The sequence below is a fragment of the Vanacampus margaritifer genome, chromosome 5 (genome assembly GCF_051991255.1).
Source record: "Vanacampus margaritifer isolate UIUO_Vmar chromosome 5, RoL_Vmar_1.0, whole genome shotgun sequence".
Classification (NCBI taxonomy): domain Eukaryota; kingdom Metazoa; phylum Chordata; class Actinopteri; order Syngnathiformes; family Syngnathidae; genus Vanacampus; species Vanacampus margaritifer.
In genome coordinates, this window is record NC_135436.1 from 14,879,221 (window position 1) to 14,896,387 (window position 17,167).

General features: G+C 39.7%; 1 protein-coding gene across 8 annotated transcripts in view; it reads left to right on the forward strand.

Moving 5' to 3' along the window:
• gria4a (glutamate receptor, ionotropic, AMPA 4a) overlaps nucleotides 1-17,167 on the forward strand; it is a 126,795-nt gene that overhangs the window by 80,898 nt on the left and 28,730 nt on the right. For all 8 annotated transcript variants that reach the window (XM_077565074.1, XM_077565075.1, XM_077565076.1 and 5 more), the window contains exons 12-13: nucleotides 1,410-1,625; nucleotides 3,274-3,434. In XM_077565074.1, coding sequence (XP_077421200.1) covers nucleotides 1,410-1,625; nucleotides 3,274-3,434 — 377 coding nt within the window. The remainder of the gene's footprint in view (nucleotides 1-1,409; nucleotides 1,626-3,273; nucleotides 3,435-17,167) is intronic.

Sequence of the window (17,167 nt, forward strand, 5' to 3'; positions counted from 1 at the left end):
CTTGGGCCATCATTTTGATTTGAAGGCTTAGAAATGCTATTATATGAGCACATGTATTTTCCATAGCATGCGATTTAAAAAAAACTAACAGAAAATGATGTCGAGATAGCTGACTACTGTGTCAGGTCAATAGTAATCTTATTTCAAAATATCAAGTACTCATGAAGGCTGCTTGTACCCGACACAGATACTAAACAATCTCACAATGAGTAAGTCCTCCTACACTGTGGTGGTTTGACAAACTGCTGAATCATCATGTGTCGGAAAGTGACAAATGTCTTTGTTCACATTTCAAAAGCACTAGTGGTACCTGTACTCTGTATGAGTGAGTACAAAAGAGTGACTACGCATACTTGTATAGGTTTATAGGCAATTATTATTTTTACTCTCTTCCAAGTATATAAAGTATACTCTTTAGACTGGGACTGAATATAGTATTTTTTAGAGTAAAATTTCTCTACAAATTTTTCTGTGTATTATATGTATACAGTATATACATATCTCTAAATGGTATCGTCTAATGACAATATTTAGGTTATTCAGTGCACTTCAACTCCAAATGCTAAAAAAAATAGTAATAATAATAAAAAAAAATGACAAACAGATGCAACTTAATAATAATGTTGATAAAGTCAGCACAGAAGATACTGCAGTCCCACGTGGACAATAGTTTATCCTGCCATTGTGACCCCACCTTGGGCTCTCACTCTCTGCGCCATTATATATGTTTATCAAAAGCTTTGCATGCATGTTTCCTGCAGCCAAGATTGGTCTGAAGGGTTCAGTAAATCCTGAAGAATTTGGCTCGGTGACCAATTATGCTGTCGGCATTGAGAAGACAATGTCACTCATCACTTTGCAAAAGTGTGAAAGCTTAGATTGTTGCAGAGCAGCAACAGAATTAATTGGCCTGCACAATCCCTGATGGAAGGTGACACTGAGGAAACAGCACGTTGACTAATCAGGTTTGATTTGTTCCGAGTGCTCAGTGTGCTCCCAGATGAGGCATTCCAAGGGAAACACATTTAAAAGATTCATCTTCTCATCCACTTTAAAAAAAAAAAACTTTTTGACTTTGTGTGTGTGTGTCACAATTGTTTCTGCATGTTTGCGTTCTCTCACTTCCTTTATACTGTTTGCACATCACTACTAGGTTATTAGAATCAATCTTCAATGCACTGTAAACTCTCTCCCTCTTTATATCCCTATGCACTGAGTCAGCTTCTCATTTTCTCCTACTTCAAACTCCACTAATCTTACCTGCCCATTCAATTGTCCTTGCTCTTTGCATGATCATCCCCCTCTTCCTCTCTCACTTTTGCATAAATGGAAACGACAGATAAAAGTCCTTGTCTGGAAGCCAATTGCATTAAAACACAAAAGAAAACCAATCCCCTCTTTCTTTGCAGAAAGCGGAAATCGCAGTGGCCCCACTTACCATCACTTTGGTAAGAGAAGAGGTGATCGACTTCTCAAAGCCCTTCATGTCTCTGGGAATCTCCATCATGATTAAGAAGCCTCAGAAGTCCAAACCAGGTGTTTTCTCTTTCCTGGACCCGTTGGCCTACGAAATTTGGATGTGCATCGTCTTCGCTTACATCGGAGTCAGCGTGGTGCTGTTTTTGGTGAGTGTTGACGATGGTGAGGCCATTTTGGATTCTATGGATACAACTAAGGTTACTTACACACTGCAGGGTGTGATGCCCAATTCAGATTTTTTGTTAAATCCGATCTTTTTATGTACTGGTTGACATTATAAAAACAAATGTGACTTCTAATGTGAACGCAACGCACATGCACCCAAATCACCTCGTCACGTTGCAGTGTTTACGAAAGTTTAACATTTTATCTCGAGCCAAGTCACCGAGGCAAGCGACCTTTATCAGTGCCTTAAACAAATTTAGCTGTGTCAACGCGTCCTAATGATTGGTGGACTGGTTAACTCGTTTCGCGTTAGCAGTTTGATTCATGTGTCTTGTCTGCATACAATATGCAAATTCAGCTGTGCGAACGCCCGCGCTCCTGGTTGGTGGACTGTTTTCACGCTCGCTCCTGATTGGTTGCTGTCCTCGGCTTCCTTGAGCGTCAGTTTTGAATGTGGTGTTTACGAACAGCAACAGTAATCCGTCAGACTCATTTTTTTCATCTCATATCGCCAGAGTAGCAAGATTGGAAGAAGTAGAAATATTTGGGGGAAATGAAAGAACACTCCTCGACCTCCTCATTTCATTGAGACGACTACGGAAAATGACGTTGCGTCATTGCTGTGCGTGATGAACCGTCTGCAGGGCTGAATTTCTACTATTGACACAAATGTCAACTTTATGCTTCATGTTTCAAGTGTGATTAAATTAAAGACAAATAAAAATGTAACACTGTTACTCAAAACAGCCGCATCGCATACGTATCCGATTTATATCCACATACGAAAGAGGCCCAGGTTTGAAAGAAATTCTGAATTGTACTGTTCACACTGCATTAAAAAATCTGATACAGTATGTGTGAAATAAATCAGACTTGAGCTGCAGTGTGAATGTAGCCTTAGTGAATGGATTTATTAACAGTAGCTTGTTAGCGAGACTATAGAAAAACTATTGAAATTATGTGAAACTTTTTGGACAGTTGACACATATGCCAAGCAATATGTCAATTGTGAATAGAGGAATTAATTGTTCACACTAATCACAAGTTAGGGATATCCAGCTTTTGGGTAAAATTTTAGGATGAACATAAAATGTACTACAGTATAACCTTAAGTGAACTTTAAATGCACGTGTCTATCTGTTCAAGTCTTTTGCTGTTCCCTAGCAAGGAGCTTAATAGGAACATTCAAAACAGGATCCATGAATTAACAAATATATCCCTGGTCCGATTCTAATTGGTATTTAGGCAGTCCTCTTTATCATGCTGTGTACATTTTGGCATTATGAGACCATGAGAAGATGCATAAGGATAAAAATGCATTTCAATATGCTTAACCGGGAATGGAATTATTTTTTTCTGAAATGTGATCAATAATGCACTAAATAACAGTGAAACAATACTTTTACTATACTCATGTGACTTTTGTAAAATATCAATCCCGGCACTGTTCACAATAAAGGGGACGGCCTTGTTCAAAGTGCTTAAACTGATGCTCCTCAAAATGTGTTCCCTAACACAAACAAGCGTGTGATCCTCTATTTTTTGACAGATCTACTGCTCTCCACTGAATCTTAATCTAGTTTCCCCACTATTGGTACTGAAGACATTGTTTCCCCTGTGCTGTGTCAGGTGAGTCGCTTCAGTCCATACGAGTGGCATGCTGAGGAACCAGAGGAGGGCACCACCGAGCAGGGCCCCAATGACCAACCTCCAAATGAGTTTGGCATCTTCAACTCCCTCTGGTTTTCACTGGGGGCCTTCATGCAACAAGGCTGTGACATCTCACCGCGGTGAGTGCCCAAGATGTGGTATACGTGACGTTGAGTGTGCATGCGTGCATGTCAGGGAAAACCCCTCCCGGTTCCTCCACGGGATCCTCTGCTAAAAATACATGTCTATTTGAGACGAGAGCCGCATCTGGCTGCACGTAAAAAAAACTTCAGAATCTTTGGGCATTAGACACACACAATAAAGTAGGGAGCTCCGTGTTTCACAATAATAAAGCACACACTTGTACATCTACCAGGCCTAAAATATTAATACGGTTAATTGTACTTAAAAAAAACAAAATTTCACTTAAAACACTAAATTAATCAAACCTTTTACTCACTAGCTGTACATGTTGTTTTCAATTGGGATATTTATATGTCTTATGACTGGAGGTTCTAAATCTGTCAAAAACAGAAATGTTTAACCGCAGCAACACAAAAGACAAACAATAATGCACACAAGTGCATCAAATGGCAAAGTCCCAAGTGTTGAGGCATCCAGGCAGAGCAGGTACAGGATGTGTACTCATGTAGAATGATGTTGTGATACAGACTGTTTACAATGCCAAACACTTTTCTCACTTTAGCACTGACCTGGGCTGCCGCTCCGTGACACTGTGTGAATATGCGCAAATATACACACACACCGTAAATGTGAAATATGGAAGTACAAAAGGAAACATGGGCACACAGTCCCTCGTCCTTGTCCATATGGGTGAGCAAGGGTGGGAGATTTCACAGTTTGCTAGGTGTCCATAAATGTTGAATGAACCACTGAAGAGGCAGAGTCCAGCTGTATTTTTAGAATATTTATACGAATATGGCATTCTATTATTGATAACCTGAGAATGCAGTTTATTGAAATATTCATGGACGTCATCCTGAAGACCTTTAGAGAGCAAATATGAGAAGAAAAGAAGCAGCAGGGAGAGATTGACGACAGAAGAGAATGAGACAGTGACAGGTAATCCTTCATTGGAATTTAAACTTGGGTGCGCTCATAAAATGATCGGGTACACATTGTAGTCCATCCTTTTTCTATCCTGCTTAGCTTCATTAGGGTCACAGGTGAGCTGGAGCGAGGGTCCGGATACACCCTGGACTGGTCGCAACCAAGCACAGGGCACAACACAACTACTCACACTCTACCTGCACCTGTGGGCAAATTCAGTCTTCAATGAATCGAACGCATGTTTTTGGAACGAGGGCAGAAGGAAAGCCGGAGTATCCAGAAAAAACACACAAGCACAGGGAAAACATGCAAACCCGAACACCAAACCTCAGATCCACTAACCCACTGTGCTGCACATTTTACATCCATCGACCTTATGTAACATAAAATGGATCAACAACTTTCCAAAATATTTCTTGAGAATCAATTGACAAATCAATTTTAACACCTCTCCCTTGTGCGGCATGCTAAAATGACGAGACAATGTTGAGTATTCAGCTCGGAGTCTTTTCATTTGAATATTCATAAGAAACCTAGACACAGACTCGTGACAGATGAATATAAAGAATTTTCTTGCCTCTAGACAAAAAAAAACAAAAACCTTCTTCACTCAACATTAATAGCTACACTAAAACAACTCCTAAAAAACAAACTGTCTTTGCAAACTTTTTTCACCTTAAGGACTTCTTTGTTCTCTGCTATGCTTTCACACCTGGTTTAACAAGCCACAGCAGCAATTCACATTTGGAGTAATGGACAAAAGTTGGCTCTGCAATGACTTTTCCAGTCTTTTGCTCTCATCCTCAGTTTTGTTCGCTGTCTTTCATTCCTCGCTCACCAACAGCTGTCTTCTCCCCCTCCATCCCACTTTGTGCAAATGACAGGTCAATTCCAACCACAATGCTAAAAAATACTTGTGCCATCTGCATGCATCAACATTCACATTCAAACATGAAGTGCGCCTGACAACACAGAGTACACTTCACACACCAGCCTCACACACGCACACATGCAGAATACATTTTGTGCAGTTGCACAACTATCCACATAGACACAAAAACTCTCCATTCTCTTAGCTCGAGTGTGCCTGTGTCTGTTTGTGCAGCTGTCCTTGCGATAATGTAATACTTATTATGACGTTGGTGTTCATCATCGAAATTGCACGGCCTTGTCACCTCCAATACACCACAACTGCTATAAAAACCAGGATTACTGCAGTTATAAATGCCTGATTATAATCTTGCAAAGAGAAAGCTGTCACATATCTGCTTTTTTATTTTTCTACCTTGTCCTTTGTCATCCACCAGATGTTTTTTTTCACAAAATGAAAAATAGCACTAAGATTAAAACAATGATAAATAAATTTAAAAAATACAACGGAAAGTATCTTTGTGGTTAGTTACCACAGGAGTAGAGCTGGGCGATTAATCACATTTGTCAGTTTAATTTGAGTATATTTGGCAGACTTTTTTTGTTTGTTTCTTCAGATTCTTGATTATTTTTAATGCCACACAACTAAACAAACATATCGATGACGTGGGGCAGAAACTTTGTACCTCAAACATTCTCACTTTTAAGGAGACCCCAAAAAACATAATTTTTGCTTAACCATTAATATTCAATCAATCATCCATCCATCCATCCATCTTCTACCGCTTATTCGAGGTCAGGTCGCAGGGGCAGCAGCTTTAGTAGGGATGCCCAGACTTCCCTCTCCCCAGCCACTTCAACCAGCTCCTCCGGCGGGATCCCAAGGTGTTCCCAGGCCAGCCGAGAGACATAGTCTCTCCAGCGTGTCCTGGGTCGTCCCCGGGGCCTCCCGCCAGTGGGACATGCCAGGAATACCTCTCCAGGGAGGCATCCAGGAGGCATCTGAACCAGATGCCCGAGCCACTTCAGCTGGCTCCTCTCAACGCGGAGGAGTAGCTGCTCGACCCTGAGTCCCTCCCGGATGACCGAGCTTATCACCCTATCTCTAAGGGAGAGGCCGGACACCCTGCGGAGAAAACTAATTTTAGCCGCTTGTTCTTTTGGTCACAACCCACAGCTCATGACCATAGGTGAGGGTAAGAACATAGATCGATCAGTTCAGCTCCTTCTTTACCACAACGGGCCGATACAGAGTCCGCATCACTGCAGACGCCTGTCGATCTCCCGCTTCATCTTGTCCTCACTTGTGAACAAAACCCCAAGATACAACAATCAATCAATCAAACTTTATTTATATAGCACCTTTCATACATTAAAAAGCAACTCAAGGTGCTGAATAATTAAAACATCCATAGTACAATAAAAAGATAACCCAGTATCCCCTAGCCTGGCAAAAAGAAAGTGGGTCTGGACAGGCGGCCATAGAGAGCGATTCGGCTCAATCAAATTTGTCTATTTGTGTGACTTCAGTCATCAAGTCTTTCCCGCAACAACGACATTCAACAACGACGCCATTCACTTCTGTCTCTCTTCGGCTAGTAAACATGTTGGGTTTTTACTCCGTCTCTGCAAAAAATAAAATAAAAAAAATACTTCAATGAGTCGCTTTTCTGCCGTCACAACCACTCTTCGCTCATTGGTTCAGTCCACTGTCTGTTAGCTCAGGTTTGCCCCACCTCAGAAATGCGACTGATAGAGCGGTTGACTAGACTCATTCTCCAGCAAAGCCTGAATTTCCAGACTAAGCATCCCCATGCTTAAATCCACAAACACGCACAAACCACAACTTGGCGGGCCACAAAAAAACCCTGTGAGGAAAGGCACCCAGGAGGAGCACATCCACACTGAGAGGGACGACTGCCAACAACCACAGGGAGCATTGTCATCCCAGAGACCCCAGGCCCAGATTGACCGTGGCACGTCCCACTCAGAGTGAAGCCCACCACAGTCCCCCGGGGCCAAGGGGCCCCCAGGACGACCGCCCACCCGCCCGCAGGAGAAGACAGCCATCCCCCATGAGGAAACACTGGAGCTAAAAACGTAGTAACAACCAAATAAAAACAGTTAAATGCTAAAAAACAAACAAATAAAAGGCTAAAAGACAATATGATTAAAAATAAAGAAAGAAAGAAATAAAAGGAGTAAAAAAAAAAAAAAGATCATTTAAATGCCAAACTAAAAAGGTGAGTCTTGAGCCTCCTCACAAAAACATCAAAAGTCCCTGCGAACCTGATGCAGGCTATTCCATAGGTGAGGACCATAGTGGCTGAATGCAGCCTCACCGTGCAATTTGGTCCTCACCCTAGGAAGAGTTAATAGGTCGCTGCCAGAGGACCTCAAGAGCCGCGAGGGGTGATACGGTAAAAGCAGGTCAGATAAATAAGATGGCCCAAGACCACTAAGACATTTGAAAACTTATAAAAGCACCTTAAAATCAATCCTGAAGCACACGGGGAGACAAAGCAGCGATTTTAAAACTGGTGTAATGTGATCCCGCACTCTGGTTCCCGTCAGCACACGTGCAGCTGAATTCTCAAGTAGCTGTAGGCTTGAAATATTCTTTTTGGGAAGACCAGATAGCAGGCATGCAATATTGCATAATCAAATAGAGAAAGATATTTTCACCACTTTAGATTTGAGTCAATAATATCTAAAAAAAATAACACGTGGACTGACCAATAGTATAGATTTTTGATTTTTTTTTACATTTGCCAAATGGTGACATAAGCTTAAGGGCAGACGACAATAAGATGTTTGAACAAATATGATGATAACAACAAATACAGCTAACAATAGTTTCATTTAAGAGCTCATATTTATGCATTGTGCTTGCTTTTCTTGATAATAACTAAAATCACTTAAGTTCATACGTCAATATCTATGCTTTTGTACGGCATTCTATGTTTTGGTATCAAAATTCATGCACGCTAAGAGACAATATGAGCAGAATAATTTTCAAGAATTCAAAAAAAATGTATCGTTATACCAACACACATTTGGCATGAAATACAATACCCAAGGTCCAAGGTTAGCCCAGTAAGTCCTAAGAGTTGTGCAAGTAAAAGTAGATCAACAAAATAGTTAAGATAAATAGGTTAAAAAAAAAATTGATCAGGGAAATTTGAATGTTTGCAAAGATGCAAATGCAGCAAAGTGTGGCTGCAGCAGAAATAACAAAATCTTTGTACTTTTTGGGGGCGGGGGCATGTGCAGAGATAATGCCATGCTCCGGATGCTCCATAGTGTAGTGTATTGGGCTCAACACAGCCCTGGAGGCTGCTGTCCATCCGTGCCAAGGGTGATGGAGGAATAGATGTTGCGGATCCTGTTCGTATGTGGTCTGTTGAGTCCAAGGCTCAGTTCCCCAGTGACAGACTAAGAATGATGCTCACTGATGAGATGGTTTCCTCAGTGGTGCGATTCTTCCTGTAGGCATACTGGGATCATCCACAGTGACGTTGATGGAGTTTTTGATTTATGTAATGATCAGCTTCTCAAAGTGCTACATGACTATCAGAGTGAGGGCTACTAGCCGATCATCTGCAGCTGGCAGGGAGGACTCTTTCGAACATTGTGAATCCTTGGTGTTGTAGTCTGTGATGCACTTATTGCTTTTCGACATGCTCTGAGGGTCACTGGAGGTGAAGTGGCCCTGAATTTTCTGAGCATATGAGAATTTAGCAGCCAGTTATCATTTTGCTTCTCGGTGTGCTGATGCTTTGTGTGCCCTGAAGGCAGCATCCCTTTAGCCATACTCTCTCCTCTGCATTCAACCTGGGCTTCTGGTTCAGGTAAATAGTATTAGTGATGGTCTTGGTGGTGGGAGACATCATCAACACATTTTGAGATGAATCCCAGTGTATTCCTCCAGGTCCACTAGTTGCTTCCATTTGTAAGTTTGTGCACCAAAAAAAAGTCATGACCTCCATCTTGACACTCCTGACTGTGTGCTTGGACCATTTCCTAATTGGTTTATAGGCTTGGGCCTGTATATGGTGGAAATATGGTTGGAGAAGCCAAGATGAGATCTGGATGTACCGTGTATATTTGTGTACACATAGTCCGGCGTGTTATCCCCCCACATTGTGAGTGTCCGTCAATTTCACGTGTTTAAAATCACCTGTGATCACATCAAATGTCTACGTGGAACTAATGGTGTCATGAAGCTCCGTAGCAATTTGCTAGTGTTAGCCAGTGTTGGGATTACCGGCGTTTAAAACTAACGGCGTTGGGTAACTTTTTTTCCATAAACTGACTAATCAAACTAATTATTCTCCCCATATTTGAAAAGTGGTTATCGTTATTGTATGTGAAATGCGTTACAATTCATGTATTAGTTTCAAGGCTCGAAGTAAGCTCCATGACATTGTGCAGTCGTGTGTTGCTCTTTTGCGGCATTCTTGCTCTGAAATGTCATTTGCGCATAGTTCGAGGCATTGTTGTTGTCGGACCTCGTCACAATAAAAGTGTCTTGACAGCTGAAATGTATGGAGACTTTTATTTTGAAGGTGCCGCGGGAAGCGTGTCACCGCGTGACAGACGTGTCTTCTTTTTGGACCTTCGCTTAGCATTTTAGCGGCGTCCACCTCACTCACCTGGAAGTCATTCGTGAGTGACATTAATCAAAATAACAAGAGATTTGCCAAAAACGGCCGCCATGAGGAGCGATTTGTTGACAATTCTGTCATCGCGACTCCACAAGCAAGCACCATAACAGCAATAAAGAAGAAGATAGGCAACCTTGTTGATTATTTTAGCCCGCAACAATCATATAAAATGGAGGGACTGGCTAGGACTGTCTACAAATTACCTATAGTTGACATATGTGCCACAAATCACCATATATCCAGTATGTATTTTATTATTATTATTATTATGATTGCTGTAGTAATTGGTAGTGGTAGAACATACATTACCACTCCAAATTTAATTAATTATTATTATTATTATTATTATTATTATTATATGATATGATTTGTCATTATGGAGTGAGGCATTTGTGTAACATAAATATTCACAAAAATAACACTATAGCCTGGACATAATTTGAATTCCTTGTATGAAAATATAGTAATAATAATAATAATGATAATATTGTAAAAAAAAATCAAATTATTTGATATAAAACAGTTTTTTAAGTAGTGAAAATAGTTACTTTGCCAGATAACGAGTTACTTTTATTATGAAGTAATTCAATTACTAACTGAGCTACTTTTTTAAGCAAGTAATGAGTAACTATAACTAATTACTTTTTTAAAGTAACTTTCCCAACACTGGTGTTAGCATTAGCATTAGCGTTCAAACTAATGTAAACAGCGGTGGCGTAAAAAAAAAAAATATATATACGTATATATTTCTGTGGAACAATGGCTGATAAGTTCACCAAGTTTGTGCACCAACCTTTGTTGATATAAATATAGAGTCCAACTCCACATTTCTTCCCCAAACTGGAGTCACGGTTGGCCCAAAACAGTGGTAGTCCATCAATCTCAAAGTCTGAGTCCAGCATCTTGTTTAGCCACGTTTCCATTAAACAGAGCACTGAACAATTCCTCATCTCGCTGGAACCAGCTCTCTGGCAAAGTAAATCCATTTTATAGTCCAGTGAGCAAAGCTGGCTAGGAAGAGTGATGGTATCCGAGGCTTGCTAACCTTTAGTTGAGCTAGCCATCCGGGTCGTTTGGCCCGCCTAATTGTTTCCGAGTTGCTGTCTTCCAAGAGTACTTTCAAATGTAGATCAAATAGTTGTCATTGAACTCTCTTGAAATTGGTATAGTTGGTCTGAGCTACTTTACATACGTTATTTGCATTGAAATGAATGAATGTGCTTCTAAGCCGCAAATAATTTTCTGAGGTCATTTGCTTCACCGGTACAACTCTACATGAGGAAAGACCGTGAGGTAGCATGAGGTTGTGTGGCGTTACACTTCGATCAATGGAGTTAAATCGTTAACCAGTTGGCTCATCCCATAAGGTGTTTGTTTTTTTTTAACAGTTCTTATTCTTAATGTTGGATACTTTTCATGACACAATACACCAATTTTTATTAAAGCTTGGGACTGGCAGTGGCTAGATATTAGGCCACTGGTCAGTAATCGAACTCAAGCCATCTGCATGAAAGACTGCACTACCAGCAGGCCTACAAATTGCTCAAAATGTTAATTTAATGGGACTGTGTGTGTGTGTGTGTGTGTGTGTGTGTGTGTGTGTGTGGCGTGCGTGCGTGCGTGCGTGCGTGCGTGCGTGTGTGTGTGTGTGTGGTTACATTATTTTTTTCCCAATAGGATAAACTTATTTTCATATTATCTGTAAATAGCAAATATTTATTTCTATTATTTCTGTAGCAGTTGATGCAAGTGAAACCTTGGGGGTGGAAAATTGGTAGAGAAAAAAAAACTGTTTCAAAGCTTGTTTGGTGTCAGGAGAAATACCAGAAAAGGGAAACAACCGAACAGCAAAACTTGTTTTGAATAAGGTCATGTTACTTGCTTGGCTTTAAAATTCATAATGGGATATTTGTGAACAATGTTTTATAATATGTTCAGGCTATATTGCCCAACCATAAGTTAGTGAAATAAAAGTTGAAGAGTTCAGGACACAGTTTTAAGATGAGTCCAGAACAACAATTGTGAGAAATTGTCATGTGCATCATCACCAACTGTCAAACAAAATAAAAAGACATACCATAGTTATTTTGCTTTTCTAAAATCACTTTGTGTTGAAAGACGAATACTTTCTAAAATGCGTGTTTTAAATACGACCAGTTGTTTCATTCTACATGGGCAACTATATAAACAATCTAATATTAAGGCATTAACAGTTTCCATCTGCTGTACTGTTAAAACAAAAAAAAAAGACTGTTTATCCTGAACTTTCTTCATCCTTTGTCTCTCTCCTCACCGCTCGCCTGCTTCACACACACCCACTCTCTGAAGCTGTTATGAGTATAATTCTCGTCACGTGGGTGGTGTTACAATGCACGCAATTAGTCTGTGTATTCAAATAACTGCCAGAAAGCTGCGCAAGCCCAAAAGTTCCACCGGTTATTTTTAAGAATTTGTCAAAATGTTCTAATAATGAGCCTGGGTCTGTATAAAAAGCCGCCTGGCTCTGGCTCCAATACTGAGAACTACCAAGATTATAAAAAAATATTAGATGCAGTTAAGTCTGCAAGTTTTCATGAAAGTTTATAAACGTCTGACCTTGGCAAACATTTGCTTGCAACGAGTCAAACATGTCACGACTCAGGACTGCCCACTCGCTTTCCTGGTTGCTAGGCGACAGGAGTAGTGCAACAGCTTAGGGTGATGGACTGTATGTGATGAACTTCTTGATTAAGAAGGCAGACTGACTGCACATTAAAAATTCACTCTTTTGTTCTGCCCTAAAAGCAAGACTAGATATCTGATTAGTGATGTGCGATACCCGTTTTGTTCAGACCGATACCAGTACGAGTACGCAACTCTTGATTAGTCACCGCTACTCATACCAAGTACTGATAGAACTAGTACTTTTGATCCATAATTATTTTTTCAAAAATCAATGACATAATTTTTAAGAAAGAGCTACATGTATACAGTACATCCCAACATAGCATTTTTCCTTAAAGGGGAAGTCAACGCTCCAAAATTTTCTTAACAATAGTATGTTCTATGCAGCCCCACTATTCTAAATACTGTGTTCTGGTTAATATTGTGTTAATGGAATATGAGATAAGCAGCAAAATCCAACCGTTTTTATAAATATCAGAAGGCGGCCATTTTGTTTTGTTTTGTGTGCACTCATACACATATATGGTCTCCCAGGCGGGAAAGCGAACCCGCGCCAACCTGCACCGAAGGCAAGTGACGGTAACCATTCCGCCACCCGGAGCCCCACAAGGCGGCCATTTTGCCATTTGCTGTCGAGTGAAAATGACATCACAGTTCCTCGGGGCTCAGGCAACAACCAGCCACAGCTCAGGAGTTTAAGTTGACCAATCACAGCTCAGCTGTTAAAGCCGAGCTGCGATTGGTCGTTGCCTGAGCCCTGCATGATCAACTACGAGTCATTTTCATTCGACAGCAAGTGGCAAAATGGATGGATAAAAATGGCTCAATTTGGCTTCATAGCTCATATTCCATAAATGTAATATTAATCAGAATGTCATGTTTAGACTAGTGAAGTCACATATAGTACAGGCCAAAAGTTTGGACGCACTTTCTTATTCAACACATTTGCTTTATTCTCATGACTGGAACTGATGTGAAATTATGTACTGAACACAAAAAAAAGGTGAAATAACTGAAAATGTTTTATATTATAGATTTTTCAAAATAACCATAATTTGCTCTGGTTACTTTTTTGCATACTTTTGGCATTCTTACATCTGAGAACTGCTTAAAGACTGTTGGAAAACCCTTTTAGGTGACTACCAAAAGCTCATCAAGAAAATGCCCAAAATGTGCACAAAAGTAATCAGAGAAAAGGGTGCCTATTTATTTATGTATTTATTTTATTATTTTCATCCTTTTTTTTTGTTTTGTTAAGTACATATCTCCCAAAAAAACTAAAAAAAAAACATTTTTTGTTTTAAAATTTTTTTTTTAAGAAAAGATTATTAAAAATTAGGGGCGCCAGGCGATTACAATTTTGAATCATAATTAATCGCATGACTTGACTAGTTAACTCACAATTAATCACAAATTTTATATCTGTTCTAATACAAAAGTGGTAAAAATGTTAAACTAATAGAAATAGTTCAAATAAATTTTTGACGTCTATAGCCGTCAATGGCAGTGAATGAGTTAATAATTTAGATATATTAGCTGTAAACTAGCATTTTTTTTTTGTTTACTATACAATACCTACTATTTATTGTGTAACGGATGTTAAAAAGGGTAGGATCTGATAAGTTCTTACTTCTTCCTACTCCTTTTCGAACATGTATGCGTAAATGTGTAGCTCATGACTGGGTGAACCAATCTGAAACTTTCTTATGTTGCTTTCATTCCTTTAATGTTGTGTTTGTTGTTTTATATGATTTATATATTTTGTCTTTACATACGTACTTTTATAACCAGTCTGTTTTTTTTATATACATGTTCGAAATAAAATAAAAAATTTAAAAACCTCATGCCTTGACCTCTCCATAAAATCTTTAAACCAATCAATATTTATACAATTCTGCATGCAAAATGCATGCCCAAACATAAACAAACTTGACCTTTCACGACCTCTTTGGCAGAGGTAATAACAAGTAGTTGCATCCATTCCATGATAGCAACCAATTGTATGCCTCCACCACCACACAGCATCCACTGTCAAGATAATGTACAAGGAGGTCAGAATGAGCACATAGAATAAAAACTTTTTCCCCAAGTTTGAAACATCTGCCATGACCATGAGCTGCTCATATTTTCTCAAATGTTATCCTCTCCATCACCATTGTGACACTTATCTGGCATGCCAGTGGAGATCAGCATATTCAGGCTGACATTTATGGTAGAGCTGGAAATAATGTAAGTTAAAAGACCTCACAAGTAAAAGCTTTTCATAGCTTGAACGCAAACATCTTAGCTAATCTTTATTTAATAAAATGCCTTGTGCTCGCTCAACTATTTCCTGACCTTCTGTTGTGTATTCTCTAATACAGCACTTTTTCTTTCTTGTAACCTTCATGAGCATCTTTGGGGAAACAATATATGACACATGCTGTTTGAATATGTCTGTGTGTGCGTGCGCGAGTTTGTGTGTGCGGTGTATTGAGTTGCCATGATTGGTATGCGGCTTGCGTCCCTCGCTCTGTGCTGCTGCAGTCGTCTCTGCAGTCTGAGTATTACACTCACTTCTATTCAGGTCTTTTACTCTCACGCTACAGTCTGCGCCGTCTATATTTATCTATCTTTGGGAACGATCTCTCCTTTCCAATTTTACATTCCATCGCATCCAATCTCTCCATAGGATTTCCTTATCTTCCCTCGTCGGACCTTTTCAAGGCCGCTCATGCTGATCCGTTGTCTAATCCTCAACTTAATTAATTAACTTTCCATGGCAAGAAGTGTCTGTGTGGTGGCACATATGCACACTCCTGCGCCTTTTGTGTTGACGTGCGCAACGGTGAGTGGCAGGAAACATGAAAGCATTAACACACAATGGCCTACATTGTCAGAGTGACCTTGAGGAAGACATTTACGCCACCCACCTGTCATCTTTTGGTCGGGACTTGGGAGGTGTTAATGTCACTGATTGGCAAGGTCAATGCGGAGAAGGTGCAGCGAAAACGATGACGGGCAGCTGGGCGATGGGACTGCAATTGTTAGCATAAAAGGCGGGAAAGTGATGCTGATGAGGAGGAGGGTCGGGAAGAAGTGCAGCAGAGTGAAGTAAACCGATCAGAAGAAAACATCTCAGAGGAATTGGATGTCTTTGTCAATAAACATCTGAAATTACAGCTTCTCGTCTGCGCCTGCTGTTGGCTGCGGGTACATCTTCAGTTTGGTGTGTGTGTGTGTGTGTGTGTGTGTGTGTAATGTATTGACTAAATGGCCCCGGGTGGCCTGGATACTTAATGATTGTAACAGATCCATCTAATGGAATGACTAGCCAACTACAGTGGTGCACGGAAGCTTACCAATTCAGATTGGTCACAAAGTCACCAATTTAAATACACTTGTACATCACTGCAATGCACTAATAATCGTTTTTGGGAAGTCCTCTAAATAGCCATCACACAATTAATTGCAACCAATCTGTAAATGTACCCGTGCCTTCCCCGTCTGCTTGGTAAGACATTTGTGAGATGGTCAGAAGTTCTAGTTTTTATTGTGGAGAATTTATAGACCGTTAAAGCCTAAACAGTTTGGATCTTTTTAGGATCTTTGGTCCCCTAACACTTGCAACAATAAAGTTATGAGTTACAGGCAAGACGTTTGATTGTTTGACAATACCTCTTTCACTAGTTACAAAAACGACAAAAATCTGTCGATTTTTGCTTTATGTGTGTGTGTGTTTGGTCTTATTTGCATGTCATGTTATGCCTTATGGTGTATTGTGTTAATATGTAAAAAGAAATTAATAAATAATAAAATAGTAATATATATATATATATATATATATATATATATATATATATATATATAATCCCAAAAAAATTTGTTAGATCTGATTAAATCAGCCGGGCAATGAATTGGTCGGGTCCTAGTGACTATATAGCACATTATCAACATTATTTCATAAGTAACATTGGTAATTAAATAATTGTGCTGTGTGTCATATTAAGTGGGCAAGAAGTAAACGAGCAGACCACATAGTGATAGATCAGAAATTCAGATTTGTAGTAACAAACAATGTGCAAAAAAAATATATACATAAAAAAATAATAATAATAAAATAAAAAGGAGAGCAATGATGATGACATGTCAAATCGGTAAAATTACCGAATGATCAATACTGAGCTCTCCAGAAAAAAAAAATAAACAATGTGCACATTATCATCATCATCATCCAAATTCAAGAATGTTTTAAGCAACCACACATTTCCCAGTAATATTGAACTCACTCACAGAAAGAGATCTCACAACTAAAAATTATCCCAATATTTGGATAACAAAGCCGGGTCCCATGACAAAATTCATTTCTGTTAAGGTAAGATTTGTGGAAGACGTACCATTGAGAAGCCCTACAATTACAATGTGAGCTTTTTTCATGCTTCTTTATGGACCCAAAGCAGATTGCCTTTACACTTCCCTCGTGTGTCTGACTTTATTAGGGACTACAGTCACGCCAAAGACAGATTTTGAAAGAACTCAAATACACATATCTGTGATTGGCTGGCAACCAGTTCAGGGTGTACCCCGCCTACTGCCCGAAGCCAGCTGGGATAGGCTCCAGC